Source organism: Podarcis vaucheri (assembly GCF_965113315.1).
Source record: "Podarcis vaucheri genome assembly, chromosome: 5".
Taxonomy (NCBI): Eukaryota; Metazoa; Chordata; class Lepidosauria; order Squamata; family Lacertidae; genus Podarcis; species Podarcis vaucheri.
In genome coordinates this window covers 73,245,600-73,268,524 of record NC_138763.1, presented here as the reverse complement: position 1 = coordinate 73,268,524, position 22,925 = coordinate 73,245,600, and the positions used below count along the sequence as shown (strand labels likewise).

The following is a 22,925-nucleotide window of genomic DNA, read 5'->3' as shown; positions in this document are numbered from 1 at the left end:
TCACTTCAGAGTAAAAAAAGGGCAACAAAAGGTCTTGTTCTTGGAAATTCTGGCAACGGATACCATTTTACTCTTATGATATGATTCTGGTAATCTCCGTAGATACTTCCCATTTGCTTTTCAGATCAGTGCATCATAACCCACAAGACAGATGGCATTCATGCACCACAATAACTCCCCTGCAGTCCACACAGCAGTTTAGGTACCTTGCAAGTTTGGTGGGCAGAACGATGAACCTGCGCACTTTCACCTCTGAGAACTTGGTTAACTCCCTGCCCAGAAATAAAACGCATGTGAGACTGTTCCCATCCCCATCCCCCCCAGTGACTGCACCACTTTAGAAAACAGGTGTGGGGCTGTCATGTTTAAATGCTTCTCCATGTCAATAACTTTATACAAACAGAAAGCAATGATTTGAGGAAGAAAATTGTATGCCAACGTTCTCTCTTTAACATGATTGTCCTTAACGCTCAGGAAGTTTCTGCTGCAGGGGAATACATCTCCAGTATTATTTAGTGGTAATGTGATGGAAGGACTATACCACGTGCCCCCGGTATTATGTATTGATGTCATGGAAGGACTATACCACAATACCTTTTCTGAATGTTTGCACTGATTGCCAATGGTTTCAGTTCCCCATCAGTAAAGCAGGCACCATAGTCATTTTGTTATTCCCAAAGGACAGGAAATATAATGCAAGAGAGGACCATTTCACGTGTAACAAATTCTCTGGACAATAGCTACTTACATGCAGAAATGGTGTGAACTCCAATACATATCTATTTTGCCAGATGTACACATGGTGATATGAAAGTGTGTACATTTATCATACATTATAAACTCCATATGAGTTATTGCTACATAGAACTAGCCTTTGTTTAGAAAACATTTGATACCATCCCTATTGACTGCCCTGAGACCTGTGGGTATAAGGCGGTATACAAATTTAATTGATGATGATGATGGAATGGGAGCACCCTTACAAAGCTGACATTCATTTCAATGGGGCTGATGCAGAATAAACTCCTGGTGAACTATGCCCTTCGTTTTGTCTGATGAGGCCTCGAGAAACATACTTTTGTTCGGACCAGCAACTAATCTCTGAAACACAGCGCTCAAGTTGCTTGTCTGAAAACTCCCATTCAGCACCACAACCTTCTGGTTAAGAAGAGCCTTGTACAATTCAAAAGCCCACAACTTGCACCTTACACCAATATGTGACACGACCCCCCCCAAAAAAAAACCTAACAACTTCAGGTAAAGTCTCCCTTCTTCTGTGTTTCAAGCGCCAATATGGACCATTTTCTGCTTCAGCAATACAACAGGTTGTGTCAAAAATAACATCTACGGGCACAATCCAAAAGTTAAGCCCGTCCAAGTCCTATGGGTTTCATTCAGCGCCAGAGATTTAAAACACGCGTATTTCTATCACCGAAACAATGCAACTTTAAAGGTGCTTTGCTCTCTACCCATCGAGCCCTATAATCAAATAAATCCAACTTAGGAACCATAGGAAAACAAAAGCCTGCTGCTATCTCTTCCTACAAAACTTCGCGAGCCGCTTGGGAATTTGGGGGTATCTCTCTCTCTTTAAAGGAAGGAAAGCCCCTTGTCCTGCTTTCCCACCATCAGGATGCGCCATCAGGCTTGGCTCATTCCCTCCCGACACATCCGAGAAGCTAGAAACCCATCAGCGCACAGCACAAAAGGACTCGTCCGCCACCGAGAAACAAAAGAGCGTGAAAAGCGGCAGAGAGAAGACAAGGGCGCAGCCGGCCGGGGAAGCCCCGCGTGGCAGCGCGCGGGAGGCGCGGCTCGGGCGCGAGATGTCTCGCCGCCTCCTCCTTCTCCTCCTTACCGGACGCGGGATCCTCGCAGCCTCTTTCCAAGGAAGGGCCGGCTCCGGGAAGCCTTTGTCCCGAAAGGGACTTCGAGGCAGCCGACGGCAGGAGCAGCAGCAGCCTGGGGACCATCCACTCCGGCTCGCCGTCTTTTGCTGAGGAAAGCTGCTGGAAAGGTTCCCCCTCTGAGGCGCGGGGTGCGCGAGGTCAGGCGGGAGGGCGCGCCCTGGGGACGAGGAAAGGAGTCCCTCCTCCTCCTTCTCCTTCTCCGCCTCTCTCCGGCTTCCCTTCAGAAGACGCGCGCTCCTTTCCTTGGCCGGGGTTCCTGGAGCGCTTCCCCAGCGGCCCGGCCGCGACGTGCGCTTCAGGGGGAGCCCGCGGCGAGGCCGGGGAGAAGCGCTGCCTCCGGCGAGGGAGAGTTGCAAAGTGTTCGCAAAGTCGCTGCATCCCCTCCCGGCTCCGGCTGCTCCCGCCCTCGCTCCCTCAGCTTTTGCAGGCGGAGGGGGAGACAGGCAGCGGGAGAGAGAGAGAGCCCAGCTCCACCCCGCCGCCGCTGCCGCCGCCCCCTCCCCACTTCGCTCCTTCTTGCGCGCGCTCTCCCTTCCCACCCTCCCTCTCCAGGGAGTAGCCGGCTAACAAGGACCCTTCTGTTGGCTTTGTCCAAGACCCTCGCCGACAAAATATGCGGCTACGTTGCTGGGGCGCTTGCGTGCTGCTGGCGGGAGCGAGGAGCCGCGCTGCACGAGGGGTGCTTTGGGGTTGCTGGGTTTTTGCGCGGAGCCGGAGAGAAAAGGCGCCACTTTCATCCTGCCTGTGAGTTGTGGGTGTGTATCTGTGGGCCGCCGCTGTCCAAAAGTGCACCTCCAGGCGTGGGGTGGCGGGGAATGATTGACAGCAGACCTTGCCGGGAAGGGTGTGATTCAGGGAAAGGAGCTCGGCAGGCTTGTAGTACGTAGTGTCAGGGTTCGGCCCTTCACTTGCAAGCCTCTGGTGTAGGGATGGACGCCGCCTGGAGCACAAGAAGCCCTTTAATGATACCGTCAGGAGTCCACAGGTTGAGTGAGAGCTGGGACTGGAGCCGGAAGCATGCACTAGTGCTCAGATGTCGGGAAATGCTTGCAAAAAGCGATGCCAAATGCAGTGGCCAAATATGGCCAAAGATGTGCGAAAGGCATCCCCAGACGGCCACCTTTCAAATGAGAGGCACTTCCATGGAACTATGAACAGGAAGCCTTTTTTACGGCAGAAATACCAGCAGCCAGGGCTAAAGCAGCACTCGCACAAAATTTGCTTTTGTGTGAGTTGTCGTAAACTTGAGAGCATCCCCACCCGCCCTGAAAACAGTTGTACCATGCTGGGTTTGCTGTGCGTGATGGTCTTCTACATAGTCTTTACTTCTCATACAGCACATCGTGGCTGGTGTTCGTAGGAAGCAGGCATATCAAGGCAAGGGATTGCCCCAGAGACGTTATGCATGGAGATGCTCTACCATTGAGCTATGGTCTTCCTCCCATGCATTGATTAGCCACAGCCACCCAGTTTCCTAAGGTGCATACACACAGTGAAAAAGCTATGTGGCAGGTCGTGTTAAAATATAAACTCTTGCACCACCCACCACTGGCTGCCACACCTAATGGCATGTCACCTCCTAACTGTCAACCTACCATCACAAAAGACACTTGGGGCCCAAAGTGTCTTTACCCCAATCTGCAGTTTTACAGTGTTTCTTACACAGCTTCTGTGTACAATCCACAGGAAGCAGGTTTGATGTGTGTGTGCTATGAGGAAGTTTAACAGGATGCATCCCTCTACTCAGGAGTCACCAACATGGGGCCCACCAGCCACATAGGTACCTGCAAATGCCTTCCCTGGGACCCCAGAATCTCTCCCCTACCCATGTTGAAATTGAGCTTAGAAGAACCACTACAATAGTGGTGTGTTCTTGGATGCAGTGTGTGTGTGTGTAGATATGTCCACAGGCCCCAAAAGCTTGGCACCCCCTGCCCTGCACGCTCATTCCACCGTGGTTATTTCTGGCTACATCTTGCCTTGCATTTTCTGGAAGTGACTAAAGCAGCTTTCTTGTGGTGATTCTTCAGGGCAAGGAGCCTAACTTTGCCCATATGCATTACATCCTATACTTACCCAGTATTCCTTCCTCTACTAATCCCAATCTTTCATTGGCTTTGCCTTCATGCATTAAGAAAACTGATCCACCTTCCACTGTTGCCTTTGCAAAGGCTTCCCTGATCATCTTTCACCTTCTTCACCCTAGGGACCAAGCATCCATTTACAGATGCATGAGGGCTTGTGTGTACACAGCAGGACTTTCAATTTGTTTTCCTTTTAAAAAGTCCTCTACTTGCCAAAGCAGCAATTTATGTGGCAAAGGAAGATGGGGCTTCTGTTGGGAGGGAGCTGTTCTACATGTACAGTATAGACCTAGTAGTTGGGGAGGGGTTGTAACCTTAGTGCGGGACACATCACATTCCTGCTAGGGGTAGTTTGTCCACCTTTGGTCCCCATCCTGTGCTCAGCTCTCATCTGCATCTCCTAAAAGCAATCAGCATGCAACAGTGGTCACACACCCGGAATGGCTTCATATGGCTGGCTAAACCAGGTGAGGGTAGCTAATGGGTCTCAAACCCTTTCTGAGTTAGGGACTTCCCCTGCATGTGAAGACAGACTCTGGTGGATTGCACTTGCTTGTAGAAGAAAGTGAGGGCAGATGGTGCTTGTCAACCTGGGAAGGTAGCCCATCTCGGAGAAGGAAAACTCTGATCCTAAGCCTCCACTGCCTTGTTTAAGAACATGTACCCAAGTTTGCTTGTTTTCCTCTGCCCTCCCCATCCCTTGTTCCTTATCTGGCATCTTTTTTTAGATTGCAAACCTGGTGGCACTTTAGGACACTCTGGGAGCTTTGTTGTTGTTGTTGTTGAAACATCCGTGGAAAATGCTTTAAATTTAATGAATTATAAATACTATGTGCTAAACAGTTACTACTCACACATATGTGTATCTGCACCAATGCATCCCTAGATAAATGTGTCTGGACTGCATGATATCCCCAGTTGCAGATTTTTTGAACTATCCTTTAAGCACCAAAATGGCTCTGTCTGAAAATGGTATTTCCAAAGTAATCAGGCTCTAGTAGATGAGCCATGGATTTGAACTACTCAGTCTTTCCGTATTTTCCAATCATCTGCCTTTGGCAGCTTTTTTGTCATCCATCCCTCAAGCCTCACCCTTTGCCACAGGCTTGAAACAGTGGTTTTTTTGTTTTGTTTTTAACAGCATAGCACAGGCTCAGATATGGGAATAATAGTAATCCCCCGCTGGTTTAGCAAGAGGTCAACAAATTCAATTTCTCGCCCTAGCATCAATTTTAAATTGGTTCCTGGCTCGCAACCACAGGAGCCTGCCAGACTGATGGAACCATAGGTGTAATGTGACTTCTGAGGTTGCTGCACCTCTGTGAGGGATTTTCTTCTTCTTCTTTGAGTTCTTGAGAAAATGGAATTGGTTGTTGCATGCTACCACAGTCACACAATGCCCTCTGTGCAACATGAATTTAAAAGGATGCAAATGAGTTATGGCTGTCGTGTCACACAAAAGAAGAATTGTGTACATTTTGAGTAAGTTGCGGGTTTGCAGGTGATGTGCAGGACCCCAAATGTTTATTGTTGGTGCTATGGTTTTGTGCCTTGTTCCTTGAAATTGTTTTATATTGCTGTATCTTGTCAAATAGTTGTTTATTTCCTTGACATCTGCATGGCGGTAACATGTTTGTGTCATACCCAAAAAGTGATTTGTTCAAGCTGATTTTGCTTGCTCGTTGTGTCACCCTTCTAAGTTCTTACCAGAAGCACAGTTAAGAAGTAGCATAAAGAGGGGTGATGAAATCTCCTGAGCTAAGAAGATCGTGCCATCTTCTGATCACTGGTTCCTTTTACTTAGGTGTAGTCCTCACATTGAAAGTCTTGAGCAAACTCTGATTTTAAAGCATAAGCCTTCATTGCAGAAATGCTTTTGCTTATATTCCTGGCAGCTCTGGGCTCAGAGCACACGAGATTAAGTTATGAGCCCATGACTCCTTTCCTTGTCATGCGAAAAAAGGTCTGCAAGTACTGGGAGCTGGAACTGGAAACATGTCAAGCCCTTGGAAAGGGGAGTTGCTGGGCTTCCAAATGGAGGATACAGAACTCACATCTAGCTTTGGAAAGACATGAAAAAAAATTCCCCTAAGGCTGTGGTGTTTTTATGCATAGAAAACAGTATTCCACATCATGTTTGGAGGTTTTATGGCTCCCTCTGAGCTTCATATTGTTAGATTCAAGGCAGAATCATATTAGCAGAAGCAGCTGGATATTTCCAGTTGGAGAGTGGTATTTTGTTTCTCTAAATCACCCCAACAAATATGATTATATCCTTAAGGTACTTAATATTTTCTGGCATAATCTTGTGTTTCTAAAACAGCCATAGTGAAATGGTGTGAACTAATTACGATGGCTTTTGATTACCGCTTAGCTCATTAATTAATGGTTTTCCACCATTGTCGTTGAAACTAGCGTACCGAAACAAATGGACACAGATTACGCATGCTTTTTAAAAAAACAATATTTCCACGTTAACAATGGTTCACCATATATCTAATGCAAGATGTTCAAAAGTGTTGAGCAAGGTGGGGAATGCAAGCAGCCTTCTGCTCGGGCACCAGGCCTCTTCTGCCTCTTTGCTGCCAACTTCTGATGGGCAGAGGGAAGGAATGGCTTGAGGCGGGGGAAAGGGATTGCAGCTGGAGAGGGACTGTCAGAAATCAGAGGTATCCCACCTGCGTGTGTGAAGGTGCCTTCCACTCTTACAAAGGGCTCTCTAGATCCTGATGTCAGCAGGCTCACCTGTTTTGTACTGGAGAAGGCATCTTTAGCTCCGAGCCTCCTATCATATCCTTTCCCCTGCATTCCTTTGTTGTTTTTCTTCTCTCCACACCCTCCTTGCACTGTGTTCTCTTTGTGGGATTTGCAAAATGTGTTGCATTCGTTGCTTTAAATTACGCAAATTTTATTGGAAAGCTCAATTTTGTTTAAAATCAATGTTAAACTCTACATGCGCATCCAGGTAATGAAATGGGCATATAATTAACAATGCGTGTACGTACATTGAAGTTGTGCCACATTTATATTTGCTGGAATTGTGCTCAGTATAATTTTTCTTTGTGTGACATGACCGAGGTGCTAGCAAATGGGTTAATTTAAATAGATAATGAATAATAAATACCATTTTCCCCTCTGAGAGTGGTGGTAAACCTCTATTTGTCCCCTTCAGTTCAAAAAAATATCCAAAAGGCATATTAACCTGCAAGGGAAATAGATGTGCTGAACAAAGAAGCTGTCTTACACTGAGTCTCAACATTGCCCTGTCTCAGGGACGGGAAACCTGTGGCCACTGGAAGAGGAAGAGGAGTGCGGGGGGAGCGCACCACCCCTGGCAGCACAATCCCGGTGGGGTGCCATTGCGGCTGCCTCCCTGCCCGCGCTAGGTGCCACAACTCCGCAGGCGGCATGCCACGCCCCCAGGATACATGCCAGCCCCGCCCCACCTGTTCTCCGCCCCCTGGTGCTGGAGCATGAAGCTCCGCCACTACCTGTGGCCCTCCAAAAGTTTTTGGATTCCAATTCCCATCAGCCCCATCAAATGTGGCCAATAGTCAGGGGTCAGGAGAGATGGACTCTTCAAAAGCTGGCTTCCACAGCTTCCTCTTCAGTATTCTTTCTAGCCCACTCTTGTATGCTCTTAAGTGACAGTGGCTCTCTAGGAGTTCAGGGGGGTGAGGAGTTGTTATATGTGCAATGCATGTGTTCTACCACTCAGCTATGTCCCTTTCCCAAAGAGCACAAGCAAACTGTGCTCCTCAAGAATGATAGTGTCAGAGACCGAACTGAGGAGGAATGGTGGGAACTGCCCCCCGCTTCCTGCACCTTTCCAAGAAGAGGAGGACAGTATAGATTTAGGACAGCGGTTTGCAGAAGGTCACAGTTCAGAGGCTGCAGAGGGGAGAAGCTGGGAAATATTGGGAGAGCACCAGGAAGAAGAAGCATCAGGGGAGACACAGCTTACAGACTCAGTGTCTCTGGATAGCATTCCTGACTCACACACACGCCCCTGCTCTCCCAGGACCAGGCATGCATTGAGAGTACAGTCATACCTCGTGTTGCGTTTGCTTCATGATACATTTTTTCAGGTTGCGTCCCACAGTGATCCGGAAGTACTGGAAAGGGTTACTTCCGGGTTTCGCCACTCACGCATGCACAGATGCGCAAAATGAAGTCACACGCATGCGCAGACGCAGAGAATCGCAACACGTGCAGACGCAGGTTGCGTTCTGCTCATGTTGCAAAAGGGACTCCAGAATGGATCCCGTTCACAACCAGAGGTACCACTGTAGTAGAACAGAAAGCTCAGAGGCAGAAAGCATAGGTCAGCCGGCGCAGGGTGACGTAGAATAGGAGAGACTGAGGGGGTGGGACTTTATTCGGAGCAACGCCATTATCTAAGAGAAATTGCATTCCTTCGTCTCTCTCTGTGAATATTGAATAAACTAATTGGTAAGAATTCTTCTTTTTTTATCTGCTTCTTTGCTGCCACCATGAGGGGGATAGGATTCCCTGAAGCCTGACAGATAGCAAGATTTAAACATGTGAATGGGGGTGAAACTGTCCTCTTTGCCTTCCCAAAGCAGTGAATTCATGTCAGGGGTGAAATCTGAATCGGGGCGTTCTTCCTTCACAGCTTACTATTTTAGCTACTAGGCTCTACTACCCCCTCTGCATAAAAATGTACATCGACCTCAGTGCTGTTCATCAGCAAGCTACTTCTCAGTGGCCATATTTTGAAGAGCGAAAAAGAAGACACATTTGCCAACTTCTACTTTTAACTACACACCGCTGTGACAACTCTCATTTTATTTACCCCTAAAAAAAGAGGGCATGTCCTGGGAAAAGAGGACATATGGCAACCCAACTTCTCACACACCACCATGGATGCTTTGGCCAGAATGGCTGGCCTGCTCATGATTTGCCAGATGAAGAGATGACAACGCCAGCGAGAGTCCTGTTCTCAGTTCCCCATGCATATAGTTTTGCAGTAGAGAACGCGTAATACACATGTGAAAATATAATGGTATTGTCGGTTGCTCACATTCCACTGGGACCCGTGTGTGATTTCTAGACACATTTAAAGCTTATCGTTTCCTGTGTTACGAGAAAATGTGTGCCCTACATGTTGCGGTTAAGCGAGAACCTTATAACAATATAATTAAAAGTCACAGCAATGTTGGGAGTGAATGCAGAGGCAAGACGTTTTGTAATTGGCCGCATGTGTTATTTGAGAACTGCTTTACCTATGGGGAATATTCTCCTCAACATGAAGAGCTGGAGCAATAAATATATCAAGGTTGCTGGAGAAGGACTAAGTCATTCTTGCTCTCCTTCAAGACAGCACGGTTCTTAGTGGTTTTCTCCCCATGTAAAAAGGAAATTGAGAGACCAGTCCTTTGTCATGCAAACAGGCATAAATACTTTGCAGGCATCTCAGTTTTCAGTTAGTTTCACAGCACTTTTGTAAAATTCAGTACTTTCACACACAATAAGAACAGTTTCCTCCCGTTGAATGGATTGGAAGCACAACATTTCTTAACTCCCCTTCCCCATTTTATTATCAATCAGTGTTAGGGCCAACTCGAACAACCAGATCGGCCCATGAGGAATGTGGATTGAATTTAGCTGCGCTAGGTTCAGCATGCAGTCAAGCAGTTATATGATTGCTTTGCCATGTGCCGGCTTGGAACTCTTCCCGCACTTCCCGCATCATTGCTCTGCAACCCAGCTGCTGGCAGACAGCTTTAAAAGTGGTGCAGCAAATGCAGGTTGTGAGCGGGACACATGGCAAAGCAATCTCAGGAGCCAAATGCCAAGTCAACCTACGTTGCCAGCATGTCAGTCCTCCAGGTGGTGTTGGACTCCAACTCCCATCAGCCATACCCAGCATGGCCAATGATCAGAGAAGATGGGAGGTGTAGTCCAACAATACCTAAATATAAGGAAAGATGGCATGATAATTGTGCAGTGTGGACACCACGAGACTCTCATCATACGCACCCTGCAAATGAAAATAGGCATCTGTCCTGAGATGATTACAGTGGAACCTTGGTTCTCGACTCCCAAAACCATTCAAAAACCAAGGCGCGGCTTCCGATTGGCTGCAGGAGCTTCCTTCACTCATTCAGAAGCTGTGTTGGACATTCGGCTTCCGAAAAACATTCGCAAACCAGAACACTTACTTCCGGGTTTGCGGCATTCGGGAGCCGATTTGTTCGGGAGCCAAGCCGTTCGAGTACCAAGGTACCACTGTATATGGTTGCTGCTCACGGTGACAAAGGACTCAAATGTAGCGATATCTTTGCCTTCATAGAACAGTTAAAATCCAGCCTCTCAAGAAACAGGCAATGCTTTTTAAGAGAGTTGGCGTGATCAAGACATCAGTGCCCATAGCAATGTGTACACATTGGTTTATTTTGTCCCACTATTGCCTTTGGTCCAACAAGTGCTGCAAGGTTTTGATGCACCACAAAAGCCTCCTCATCCTATTTGACCAGAAATAATAGTAGCACAGGAAAGAGAAGGAGAAAATATGCCAGGAGCTGGAGTCAGGCATAGGTCAGCAATAAAACAATAAAGTGCCAGATGTCACTGAACTCTTTATTCAAAGAAACAAAACAGCTCAGTCCTAGTGGTCGCAACAAACGTTCCCAGGGTAGGTCTTGCCCCCATGAGGCAGTCGCAAGGACCGAAGGCCTTCCCACTGCTCTCTATGGCTCCTTCCGCAGTTCCTTCCCCAGCAACCTAAGGTTCCATTGTTTTCTCTCTCATTGCTTTGCCCTCTTCATTTTTCTCTGTGTTCTAAGAGACCTGAGATTGCAGCAGGAGGATGAGATTCCCTGGATTCTTCAGCAGCCTGCCGTATCTCTGTCTCTTGGCCCTCCTACTCTCCTGTCTCTGAATCTGAACTGCCCTCTGCCACAGCCTCTTTCTGCTCACTAAACCCTGTTGCCTCTTCAGCTCCCGACACATCTTCCTCTCCTTCTCCCTTTTCTCCCTCTGACCACGCATCGTTGTCACACCACCAGTCCCCTGACTCTGAGCCTTCTTCCCCTGGGGGTTCCCCCAGCTGGTGCCTCCCAGCACTTCTCTGCACCCAGCCAGTCCATGACAAAGTATGTACAGCATGAGAAATGGCGGTCTGGTTCTATCATAGTGGTATAGCTATACCATGCCACCTTCAACTCTGAAAAACACCAAACCAACATCCATCTCTGGTCTTAGACAGACAGGATCCAATCCAGCATCAGTCATAACCCCAATTGCACTCCACTGCTTTCAATGAAGTTATGACTAGCTGGCAGGATTGCACCCTCAGCCTCCCAGTGGCTGTGTGTGTCTCCACACAGGCTATATTTCCAGCCACCGTACACCTCCGTATCCTGGCAGCCACTGCCACTACGTTCCAAAGCAATGCAGTCCAAGAATGACATCAGAAGAGAAGCAAGGGGAATAAGTTGCTAAAGCAACCAAAATGCCTTAGGCTTAGGGTAGGGGAAAAGACATCTGATTCCAATTATCTCGCAGCAGTTCTGAATATCTGCATTTTGGTCCAAACTGGTGATGTGTCAGCAACGTCACCTGATTTTGTGCCGACGGGTTTTTCAATTAACCCCACAGAGTCATTAGGCAAGCATCTGGAAATATGTAAAAGAAACAGAACGAGTCAGCCAAAAACGAACAATTAAGCAGATGAGCGTGCATCCCTAAAAACTCAGTTCCACTTTTCCTTAAAAGTATTTTTTGTTATGCGGAAGGCCACCTCCATAAATCCATTTATCTCATGCAGATCAATGGCAAAGCATATTCTGATGCCTTTGATATGGGAGCATTTGGATATTTGCTTAACCTGGTTGTCTTTTTAAAGCCACGGGGGGGGGGGGGTCCAGAATATACTACTTTACATTTCCACTTTACAACTTTCTTCTGTTTTGTTTAGGTAAAATAAAGAAACAGAAAACAGCTTCATATGTAAATAGTTATATCATTTTATCCCTCTTCGGTTTGGAAGCAGAAAGTATGGTTGCTTCAAAAGGAGCAAATAGTAATAGAGAGTAGTGGATGTGCAGACTGCATCTCACAGAAGATGCAGTGGGGTGAATGGCTGGCACTTTGGGGTTTCTGGTCTTGATTCAGCTTAAAAGGGAGTGCGAAGGCAAAGTGAGGTTATGCCTGAGATCCCTCATGGTGCTTCTATGACTCGACTGTGTTTCAAAAATGAATAGAAGCTGCACACACACAAAAAAAAAAAAACTTGAAAGGGAATCCTGCTGGGCTTTTGAGCAGTGATTAATAGCCGTCCTCCAAGCGCAGGCCAGCTGTGTTGTTTGACAATACAGTTGCCTGATTTCGTAGATGGATGGCTGGTGGAATTGGATAAGGAAAAGTGAAATGCTTAACTGCTGCTATTATTATTACTGTTAGCATATTGTTTGATCTTTAGTATGGTTTTAATATTATTTTTATATCATATTGCAATATATAAATGATATACTGTCTTTTTTTCTGTTTCAACTGCAGGGGCTGCCCACTGAGCTTGGCCCGGAAGCTGCAGCTGGTGCAAAATGCAGCGGCTTGGCTGTTCACTGAGGTAAGCTATCTCCACCGTGTTACACCATTGTTGAAAGAATTGTACTGAATTAGCTACTAAGCTAAGTTCTGGGAGCTGGTGCTGGTGAGAGCCTTATACAGCTCAGGGCAGGATGCCTAAAAATCATCTCAGCCCTTTTCTACCCAGCCAGTCACTGTGCTCCACAAGAGAGGGCCCCTACAGACACCATCAGGTGGTCCGTTCTATATGATGTAGGAACTGGGCCCTTAGCATGGCAGCACTAGTCTTTTGAAGCTCCGTCCGGTGGGATATCAGACAGACACAGCCTCTATTTCTCTTTGGCGCCTGTTGAAGGTGGTCTTTTTCAAACAAGTGCAGATATTTATCCCGGTCTACATTGGATTTGAACTTGTTTTTACATATGGAATTGCTTCTTCTCGTTGTTATTTGTTGATATCTTTATTGTTATATCACTTTGAGATGTTTCATAGGGATCAGTTTCTATGTGGAATGAAGTAATAATCATAATACAGTGGAACCTCGGGTTGCAGACGTAATCTGTGACGGAGGCACGTCTGCAACCCGCAGCGTTCGCAAGCTGAAGCGCCACATCTGCGCAGGCACAATTTAGCACTTCTGCGCATGCGCGAGCGGCAAAACCTGTTCCAGTACTTCCAGGTTTCCCGCGGTCCGCAACCTGAAAACATGTAACCTGAAGCAAACGTAACATGAGGTATGACTGTAATGTTGTAAGCCACCAAGAGGGAGATGGTGTACTTTTTTTTGTTGTGGTTGGCTTCCGCCTGCCTCAGGAGACAATAAAGGAATGCACCTATTGGAGTTGAAGTCAAACAGTTGGAGAGTTACAGCGCCTGCTGTGGCTATAGAGACCAATATGGCAGAGACATGGTTTATTATTGCAGCTGTGGCAGATGAAGGTATCGAGTTGTGTTGCTGCAAATACACCATGGCTTTTCCTTCTCCCTGTGCTTCTCCCAGAGGCCATTCCTCTTCTGGTCATTGCTGTGGATACAATACCTGACTATACTTGACACAATACAACACCTGATACAATCCGCTAGGGATTCCCACACGGCAGGGTTGATGTTATCAGCCTTGAAGTCACTTTTGCAGAGATCTTTGTAAACACAGAATTGGTCTGCCAACGGGCCTGCTGCTTGAAGCCAGCTCCCCCTAGTGCACTTCCTTGGTGTACTTTGAACGACGACCTATTAATTCATTAAATAAATGAATAAGAGATGTGCATTGCCTACAGCACAACCATTAACAAAACAGTCTTTAATGAGAACCAGAATCTCCTTTTAAAATCTAATATAATTTTTTTTTTTTTTAAAAAGCAAACCTATACTTAAGTTGCAAAGAATGAACTGAGAAATTCATTGGCGAGGATCCAAAGAGCTACTTTAGATGCAATCAAGGCATTGGGCATGCTCAGTAGAATTCACACAGACCCTTTGAATGGCAGACCATTATGCTACATCACAAACTGCTTAGGAAACTCCCCTCCATTTCAAAACAAGCGAAGTTTACCTTGTGGCTTGGGGAGCTGTTGCTTGAGAAACACGTCCAAATTTCCCCTGGGTAGCTTGTTGTGCAGTTCTTTGGAGCCAGGCCATTTTAGACAGTTGTGAACGGATTATTTACTTTACCTGCAATACAAACAAATGTGACTTTCCACTGGGACACACCACTAGTCCCTGTAGTGCTGCAATGGGAAAAGCCATCAATTCCAAAAGGTGACTCACTTAGCTTCTGTTTTAGGTTCTGGATGTTGCAACCCAGGCAGGACTGGAGAAATAAGGAAGGAACAATTGGGTTGCAGACCATTGAGCCTAAAAGGATTTTATTTTATTATTGAAGCTAAGTGGTTTCTAGCTGTAATGGTTTAAAAGAATATGGAAAAAATTGGATTTTTAATAGGTAAAAATTTAATGTTATAATATATTAAGATTAAAGATCAGGATAATAAGGAGGGAAAGGAATTGCTGAACTAATAAATTGAACTGGAATACAAAAAAGGGAGGTATGAGGAGGTCCAGGAAACAAGTAAATGAAAGATAAGTGATGTAAAGATGGAATTATTTTTAACTGTTTTTTATTTCCTATTTTTTTCTTTTTTCTTTTTCATTATGTAATACTGTGAAAACTTTAATAAATATTTATAGAAAAAAATAAAAGGATTTTTATTGACAACTTTTGAGACCAAGAAACTTTGACCAACACTGGTCATCACAGGGCTGCCAACTTTTCAGCTGAGCTTTGCAGTTGTACTTTTAGCAGTGGATTGATATGCAGTTGTTAGCAGGCAATAATTCTTATTTCCATGGCATGAAAAGCTTCACCTGTTAATTTATCCACACAGAGCTGAAGTTAGAAGCACAAGTGCACGGGTGGGGTTGCTGTTTCTTCCTAATCACTTGGCTACCTTAGGCAGCCAACAAAATCCAATAGTTTTCTTCACTGAGTGGCTGGAGTACAGTGATATTACGTTATTAACAAGACAGTTGTGAAGGATGATGAGTCCACCAGCAGGTAACTCACATATTCCAGGGCATTGAATCACTGTTGCTAGTTGATCAGAGGAAGGAATGCTGACCACCCCTACCTGAGACTCAGGAGGGGAAAACAGGTGTCACTGTGGTGTCAGGTGATTTACACCACTGAAACTTGGCTCACCAAGAATGGGGTAAATAGTGATCCAGCCTGACAATTGGAGCCATTTCCCAACTCCTGCTACAAAGCCTCAGATAACAATGGCAAATAAATACGTCTTAAAATTGTTTGGGGCTTTAGTCCTAATAGCTAATTGTTGTCCTTTCTATTGGGTTGGATCTTGTCTTTTTGCTGGAGGGTGCTACTTAGCACGACACTGCCTTATGTACTGGCAGCATAAGCACTAACTGAGTCATGGAGTTCCTTGCCGTGGTCCCAAGATCATGACATAAAGTATTATGCTCTGGCTCCCTCTGCTGACCTGTACGTAGAAAACATAGACAAGGAAACTTCATCTTAGTGTCCAAGCGCTAGATAACCATACGCTCTATGGTTTAGTGTGCATTCAGTACACTCTGAATGTGCTGGGCTTGTTTGTTTTCAGCTTTGTATACATGAGGTCAATCCCAATCTAGACACATCCCATTTCTTTCAATGAATTAATGCATGCATTCCCCTGCACAAACCAGTTTTGATGCAAAAAGATATTTTAAAACTGAATAGATTTGCACTTCAGCCCGAGTGTGTACAAATGAAAATGCATGTGAATTGTATCTTTCTTGCACTGCATTGTGAAAGTCTGATATACTGGACATTTCTGAGCACAATTCAAAGTGTTGGTGCTAACCTAAAGTTACCAGATTTTTTTCCAATGAATCCAGGGACACTTTGCAACTTCAATGGATTTTGTATGGGGACTGATTTGTAAATCCGGGGACTGTCCCTGGGAAACGGAAACATCTGGTAACCTTATGCTAAATTTTAAAACCCTAAACAGCCTCTGCCCAGTATACTTGAAGGAGCATCTCCACCCCCATCGTTCAGCCTGGACACTGAGGTCCGAGGGCCTTCTGGCAGTTCCTACTGCGAGAAGTGAGGTTACAGGGAACCAGACAGAAGGCCTTCTTGGTAGTGGCACCCACTCTGTGGAACGCCCTCCCATCAGATGTCAAGGAAATAAACAATTATCTGACTTTTAGAAGACATCTGAAGGCAGCCCTGTTTAGGGAAGTTTTTAATGTTTGATCTTTTATCATGTTTTCAATATTCTGCTTGGGGCCACCCAGAGTGGCTGGGGAAACTCAGCCAGATGTGTGGGTATAAATAATAAATTATAATTATTATTATAAGTATTATAATATTATTATTATGGAAAGCTGTATCTAAAAAGGGGGGGATCCATACCCATAGTGGAATGTGGAAATGCTAACTGAAAGAAGAGGGTCGAGAATCGAGAACATTGATGCACACTACCTGAAAATACACATCCATGCTGGATGTGGGGGTTGGGTAAAATGAGTCCTAACTCACACGAGCATTGTAACCCATGTGATTCATCTATTGTCATGATATTGTGAATTTGTATACTGCCATTTGTTAAGAAAAATCCTCATGCAATTTAGGAAACACACAAAAGACTGCTGCAGCTAATCCTGCAATTGGAAAAATGGCATAGTGGGTTTTTTTCTAATCCAAAGCAAATACTGTGACCTTCAGTGATTATTTACATTAGGCATTAACCAAGACACACACAAAGGAAAACAGCCGTAGCTGTTGTTTCAACATTTATGTATCCCACCTTTCCTTCAAAGAGCTCAAGGTGGCTCCCCACTCTGCATTTTTCCCTCGCAACATGCCTGTGAGGTATGCTAGGCTGAGAGACAGCAACTGGTGCAAGGCTGCCCCATGAGCTATATGACTTTGAACCCTGGTCTCCCAGGTCTCTGTCCAATGCTCTAACCACTATACCACAGTTGCTGTGGACGAGCAAAATAAAAAGTAAGCACCCATGAAACGTGTACACAGGAAATATTCTCCTGACAGTTTTCATGCATCAAACTATGCCCAAAGAAGTCACTCCAAAGATGTGAAAATTCACAGGCTTCCTTGAAATATGAAACAGAAATATTAACTGCATAGCAAAAGCACACTGCCCCCCCCCATGTGAAGTATCTTGGGATTTACCCCTCTTGCCTGATATCACAGCTGCCTTCGGTCCCACAAAATCTCATTGCCCTAAACTGAGTTGTTATCTCTTTTTCATCCCTAGATGGCTGTGTGAGATAGAATAGAACAGCACATGCGGCACCCATGAATTAGGGGAAATTTAAGAGCTGGTTTAACTAGATGGTGACAGAGTTCACTTATGAGCTTCCTTCCCCACTGGTGAAAAGTGGTTTGAGGCCTTCTGAGGGACCCATACTCAAGGATTTCCCAGAACTATTTTAGTTTAAAAGGGGCATGAATCATTCATCTACATGAGCCTTCACTGGGAGCAGCCGCCTCAGGTGTCACCTTCTGGTGTGTGGCAGGTGCAAGGTGCTGGGGGGGGAGGGAGTGACACTGCTCTTCCCCCAATGAAAAGCCTGTTGCTGCCTCAACTGGGACATTGCCTTGACCTAACTTTCCAGCACCTTCCTTTTGCAGTTTAGCTCCGTGTACACATCTTAACTTGTTCTGCAAATAATTTGCAAGTCATTTTCTGTTCCTCTTTCACTTCAGCTTTACACTTAAGGAAACCACAACCGCAACGCAACACACACACAAATAAATCAGTGCATGGGTCAAGTTATTTTGCTGCCTGAGGCAAATACAATACCTCCTGCTCCTGTTCACATGCAGAAGCTAACTGAACTCTCAATTGAATCTTACTGAATGACAGTGGGGCAGCATCCACCAGGCTGGAGGGCAATAAGGGTAGCTTAGAGAGGGTGCAGGGGGAGACCTGTCGCCTGCATCTGCTGCCTTTGGGCAGCTGCCTCACTATGTCTAATGATAGGGCTGGTCTTGCACATAGTTCTCTCGCGTTCATACACATGTGTGCACATCCCTAAACAGTTTCCCCACCATGTGGTGAGCCATTAAATCTGAAACCGCTTAAGACATACCCCCAGGCACTTGGGTACAATGTTGTCTCCTTGCACCACCTCCACGAATTATCTTATTATGCCTACAACCTTCCATAGGCACCAAAGCCTGTGCCACCCAATGACCAAGGGCAAGAGTTTGGCACTTGTATTTCCTGTTTTATCATTTTAAAAGGATGGGCAGACTTAAAGATGGCCAGATCTGCTTTACTTTTTTACTAGAACCCCGACACCCACCAGCTTGAGGCAGGTGCAAAAGACAATCAGTTAGAATTAAAGATCAGGGGTGCCTCTGTTCTGAGCATATTCTGAACCTAAGAATTTCTTTTCAGTAGCAGAACTGAATTGAGCTAAGCTCACAGTCCTTTCACATAGAAGTCCACTCCAGGTTAGCTTTCATCATTGCAACAGCCAAGTTTAGTTAGTAAAAACGTTGTTTTTGCTGTTGTTAAACAACTGGGAGTTAGAAACTCTTGCCAACCCACTGCAGGTAATTCAGAAGTCTACCAGTAGATCATGATCTACGTTCTGTCTACCTTGATCCTAAAACATTTCTACCCTGCCTTTCCACCAGTGACCCTGAAGGTGGCTCACAGGACAACATTTCAATAGGGCCCAATCCATGAAAGCAAGAACAGTGTAACACTGAACTTCATGCTGTCATGCACACTGTTATCTGATTTAAAATAACTGCACCACTTGAAGACAGAAGGGGGGGGAAACATCACTCTGAATAATGCATAAAATCTGGAGGGCATCCAAGTTATATCTCTCAGCCTTTCAATGCTAGGGCCCAGCAGACTGCCAAATTGTGCATCCCAATGTATTTTGCATGCAGTGACTAAAATCTGACGCTGCAAACTCATGAGAGCATAACAGGAACACACGGAAGATTTAGTGGGTCTGTTGCTGTGCTTGCATTCACCCTAGAATTGATTCCATAAAACAGGTCTGATTGCACTGAACCTATGGGATGAAATCAAAATGAATATTCAATAAACAGGTCACCCAATGGAGCTCCTCTGTCTTCTCTAGCTGGGAGTAGCAGCAGCAGCAGTTTTCCTACTGAAGGGGAAGGCGTGCTCTCTGGACTCTTTAAATGAGGACGGTGTAATAAATCTGGGCAGCTAAGTGCCCTTCTGGATTTCTGCACTTTTATGGTACGGCTTCCTCCTTCTTTCATAAACTGGCCAGAAGGAACGCCCAGAGCAGGCGTGCCAACTTGAATAAAATTGGGGGGGGTAGGTAAGCCCTGCATAATCAATCATATGACACACACCATTTGAATGGCAGTGCCCATCAACTTTGGGGAGGCCCAGCAGACATGGGTACCCCAACTATATAACAATATGAATCTGATCCAGAAAGACGATGTCAGTTGGAGATCGGCCAAGCTAATTTTTATATTTCCTTTTTTTATATATATCTTGGTAAGTGTAGCTTCAAAAAGAACAGAACTGGTACCTCAACCAGAAACGGTAGTTAGTCCAGATGCACTTTGTATTTCTCCATATGTTCATATTACAATGAAGAAGTGAAAGTAGAAGCAGCAATCCAACTTTTCAATAGCACTTTGACCTGCAACAATTAGCAAGTGAAAACATTTCTTTCCATGGTCGTGAAAAACTTTTATCTGCAGCTGACTGCTGCATACAGTATCGATCCTTTTTTAAAAGCACACTAGCAGGCCTGGTGTTTTTGCTTCCTTAAAAAAAAAAAAAAAACCAGGGGGAAAACCTGACAATCTTAATTTTCTTATCACGTTGCAAGATGTGTTATATGGTGAATAGGCATACTTAAGAAAAAGTTGATCAACTTCCTCTTGAGTTTCTGAGGACAACATACATCATTACACAGAATGTGAGCTACATTTATACATCTGTTTAATACGTATATATTCTGCCTTTCTTACATCACAAAATTCAAGGTGACATAGATCAGTCTCCCATCAAGGCATCGACAGATCCAGACCACTCTAGCTTCAGCAAGGTTACCGTATTCTTTGCCCTCAGTCCATAGTTTAGGAGCAGATCCTGTAAACCACACAACAGTCCAGAGTAGCAGTAGGACAGTTCTCAGTGGCTTGGATACATCTATATTTGAAGATATTGTTTGTGGCTGGATATATTTCTCTTTTAGGTTATTTTCTTGTCAGGTATCTTTGACTTCAAAGCACTCTTTTAAAAACAAAGCAATGTTTTTTCCAGTTCCACTGAAACAGAAGGCCATAAAAAATGGTTTACAAGCTTTGCTTGTGGCTCTTCCAGTGACAGCTGAGGAAGCCCAGGAAGGCTAAAAGTCTGCTGCAAGGCGGTTTTTATTTCTGCAGAAGCAGGTGTCAGTGTCAGAATTTTGAAAAAAACCAAAAACATTTTGCCACCTGCAGACCAAATGCTAATTTCTTCAAAAAAGAAAAGTTGAGAAAATCCTGTAACTCGGAGGCCAAATCACAAAACCTCGGTCCTGTTATGTGGCATATGGTAGGAAAACAGACTGCACAACACTCCAAAAGAGACTTGCAGTCTCGTGAAACTTGATAAACTTTAAAGAATCTGGGTACTTTTGAAGAGCTGCTGATACCATATACACTAAGAGTGATCTTAATATCCAAATGCAGTACTCCTTATGCTGCCCAAGCATGAAAATAAAGTGCAATGGTACCTCAGGTTACAAACACTGGGTTACAGACTCTGCTAACCCAGAAGTAGTACCTCGGGTTAAGAACTTTACCTCAGGATGAAAACAGAAATCGTGTGCCGGCGGCGCAGTGGCAGTGGGAGGCCCCACTAGCTAAAGTAGTACCTCAGGTTAAGAATGGTTCCAGGTTAAGAATGGACCTCCGGAACTAATTAAATTCGTAACCAGAGGTACCACTGTATTCGCAGACTGGGGGAAACTCCATGCTTTGCATAAGCCAGCCAGCCATGCCCCATTCTGTTCCCGTTCTGCCCTCTTCTGAGTCCAAAAGGGCCCACCACACATCATGCTAGCATAATATGGCCGCCGCCTGAATAGGGTCACCAGATGCAAAAGAAAGAAGGGCTCGTGAACGTTTACTGTGTTTAACAGAACGGGGGGAAACCAACGGATGCAGCTTGCATGACCATTCATTTTTCTACACAAGTATTAAGTCTACAGGAGCCCTATCCCCTTTTGCATCTGGCTATCTTCATTAGGGGACGCGGGTGGCGCTGTGGGTTAAACCACAGAGCCTAGGACTTGCCATTCAGAAGGTCGGCGGTTCGAATCCCCGTGCCGGGGTGAGCTCCCATTGCTCAGTCCCTGCTCCTGCCAACTTAGCAGTTCGAAAGCATGTCAAAGTACAAGTAGATAAATAGGTACCGCTCCGGCGGGAAGGTAAACGGCATTTCCGTGCGCTGCTCTGGTTCACCAGAAGCGGCTTAGTCATGCTGGCCACATGACCCGGAAGCTGTACGCTGGCTCCCTCGGCCAATAAAGCGAGATGAGTGCCACAACCCCAGAGTTGGTCACGACTGGACCTAATGGTCAGGGGTCCCTTTACCTTTACCTTCATTAGATATTGTCCACAGGACACAATTGATCAAGCTATGACAAACGGACGGTGATAAAGGCCTAGATTCACTCAGCAAAATTCTAAAGATTCCACAAGCGGGAACTGCAACAAAACGTCACAGCGTCTCTGCAAAAGGCATATCTGAGTTTGCCCTAATCTTACGTAAAGGATTAAGCCCGTCTTTATTGTTAGTTAATATGTTACTGTTGAGTACTGATTTAGGCCCCTGTTAAAGTGCAAGCAGTTCTGTAGCATAATAAGGTTTCTTTGTTCACATCTTCCTTGACTATAATGTAACATATCCCCAAAACCAGCACAACTGCATTTCTGCAAACAGTATTCTGAGAACAGGGACTTGTACTATGCTTCACAGAGTCTAGTCCCCCCCCCAAAAAAAGCTTCTCTGAAAACTGATCAGTAAGGTCACTTTCCCGCACCCCTGCTACAGTGCCTTTGACAGCATCATCTTAAAATAATTGCTCCTGTGCAATCAAAGACACATATTTTCATGAAGGCCTTTTGGGTGAGAACAATAAATTGGATTTGGCTCTGTAGTGCTTCCCCAATGCTACTATGTTATTGCCATTTGGAGAGGTTATAGCGCAACAGAAATGGGACAAAAATAAAACACAACATTTCTGGTCTAAAAAGTTGTGTGATTTCCGCACTGAAGTTACAGGATATGCACTGAATAGAAATGAAGCTGTATGACCACCCCAAAATGCTAGCAGGTGTATGCAGTTTTGAAAGCAGAATTGCCCCAATAACATCATGAAGAGGCAATAAGAAAGACATGGGTGGGGGCAGAAAGAAAGAAAGACAGAGGTAGAGAGAAACTTCAAGCTAGGCTGATTATCTTTCTTTCCCCTCCTACGTTCACAGGACTATTTACCCCCTCATCAATGGCTGGATGAATATTTTTAAACTTATGTGGGGCATGTGTGTGTGTGTATGTGTTAAAGTTTTATAGTGTTTTTTTTTTTACCTTCACACATGAGATGGTTGGAGTATTCTTTCTTTCTTTCTTTCTCTCTTTCTCTCTCATTTTATAATAGCAGCCTTGCTGTGTTCCTGCGTCAGAATACCCCTTATAATGAAAACAGAAACAAAAAGCAACCCTTGGCCACCTTGTCTTTAAAGGTAAGAAATGAAAATTCTTTAAAGTCTACCCCCCTACAAATATTAATCCAATATTTGGAGGTGTTTTTAATCCTCCCTAAAATCAGATAAACATGTCGGGGC

The 22,925-nt window shown here is 45.1% G+C and overlaps 1 protein-coding gene and 1 long non-coding RNA gene across 7 annotated transcripts in view; one reads left to right on the top strand and one right to left on the bottom strand.

Annotated features, from left to right (window-relative positions):
- LOC309532166 (uncharacterized protein) overlaps positions 1-22,616 on the top strand; it is a gene marked incomplete at its 5' end in the record, with an annotated part of 91,719 nt that extends 69,103 nt beyond the window's left edge. Inside the window, 3 exons of one of the 6 annotated variants that reach the window (XR_014219606.1) lie at positions 1,634-2,654; positions 12,518-12,587; positions 22,566-22,597. Coding sequence is in view for 3 of the 6 variants with exons in the window: in XM_082222205.1 (XP_082078331.1) it covers positions 1,634-2,665; positions 12,518-12,586 (1,101 nt within the window). Of the gene's footprint in view, positions 2,666-12,517; positions 12,588-18,722; positions 19,264-22,565 lie in introns of those variants that run through there. The other 5 variants (XM_082222207.1, XM_082222205.1, XM_082222206.1 and 2 more) reach the window with 5 other exon arrangements.
- LOC309532213 lies at positions 1,904-22,557 on the bottom strand. Its single transcript, XR_014219658.1, has 4 exons — positions 21,678-22,557; positions 19,911-21,315; positions 12,513-12,592; positions 1,904-1,996 (listed from the first exon to the last, which is right to left on the bottom strand). It is a non-coding gene; the product is annotated as an uncharacterized lncRNA (long non-coding RNA).
- Positions 22,617-22,925: the final 309 nt, after the last annotated feature.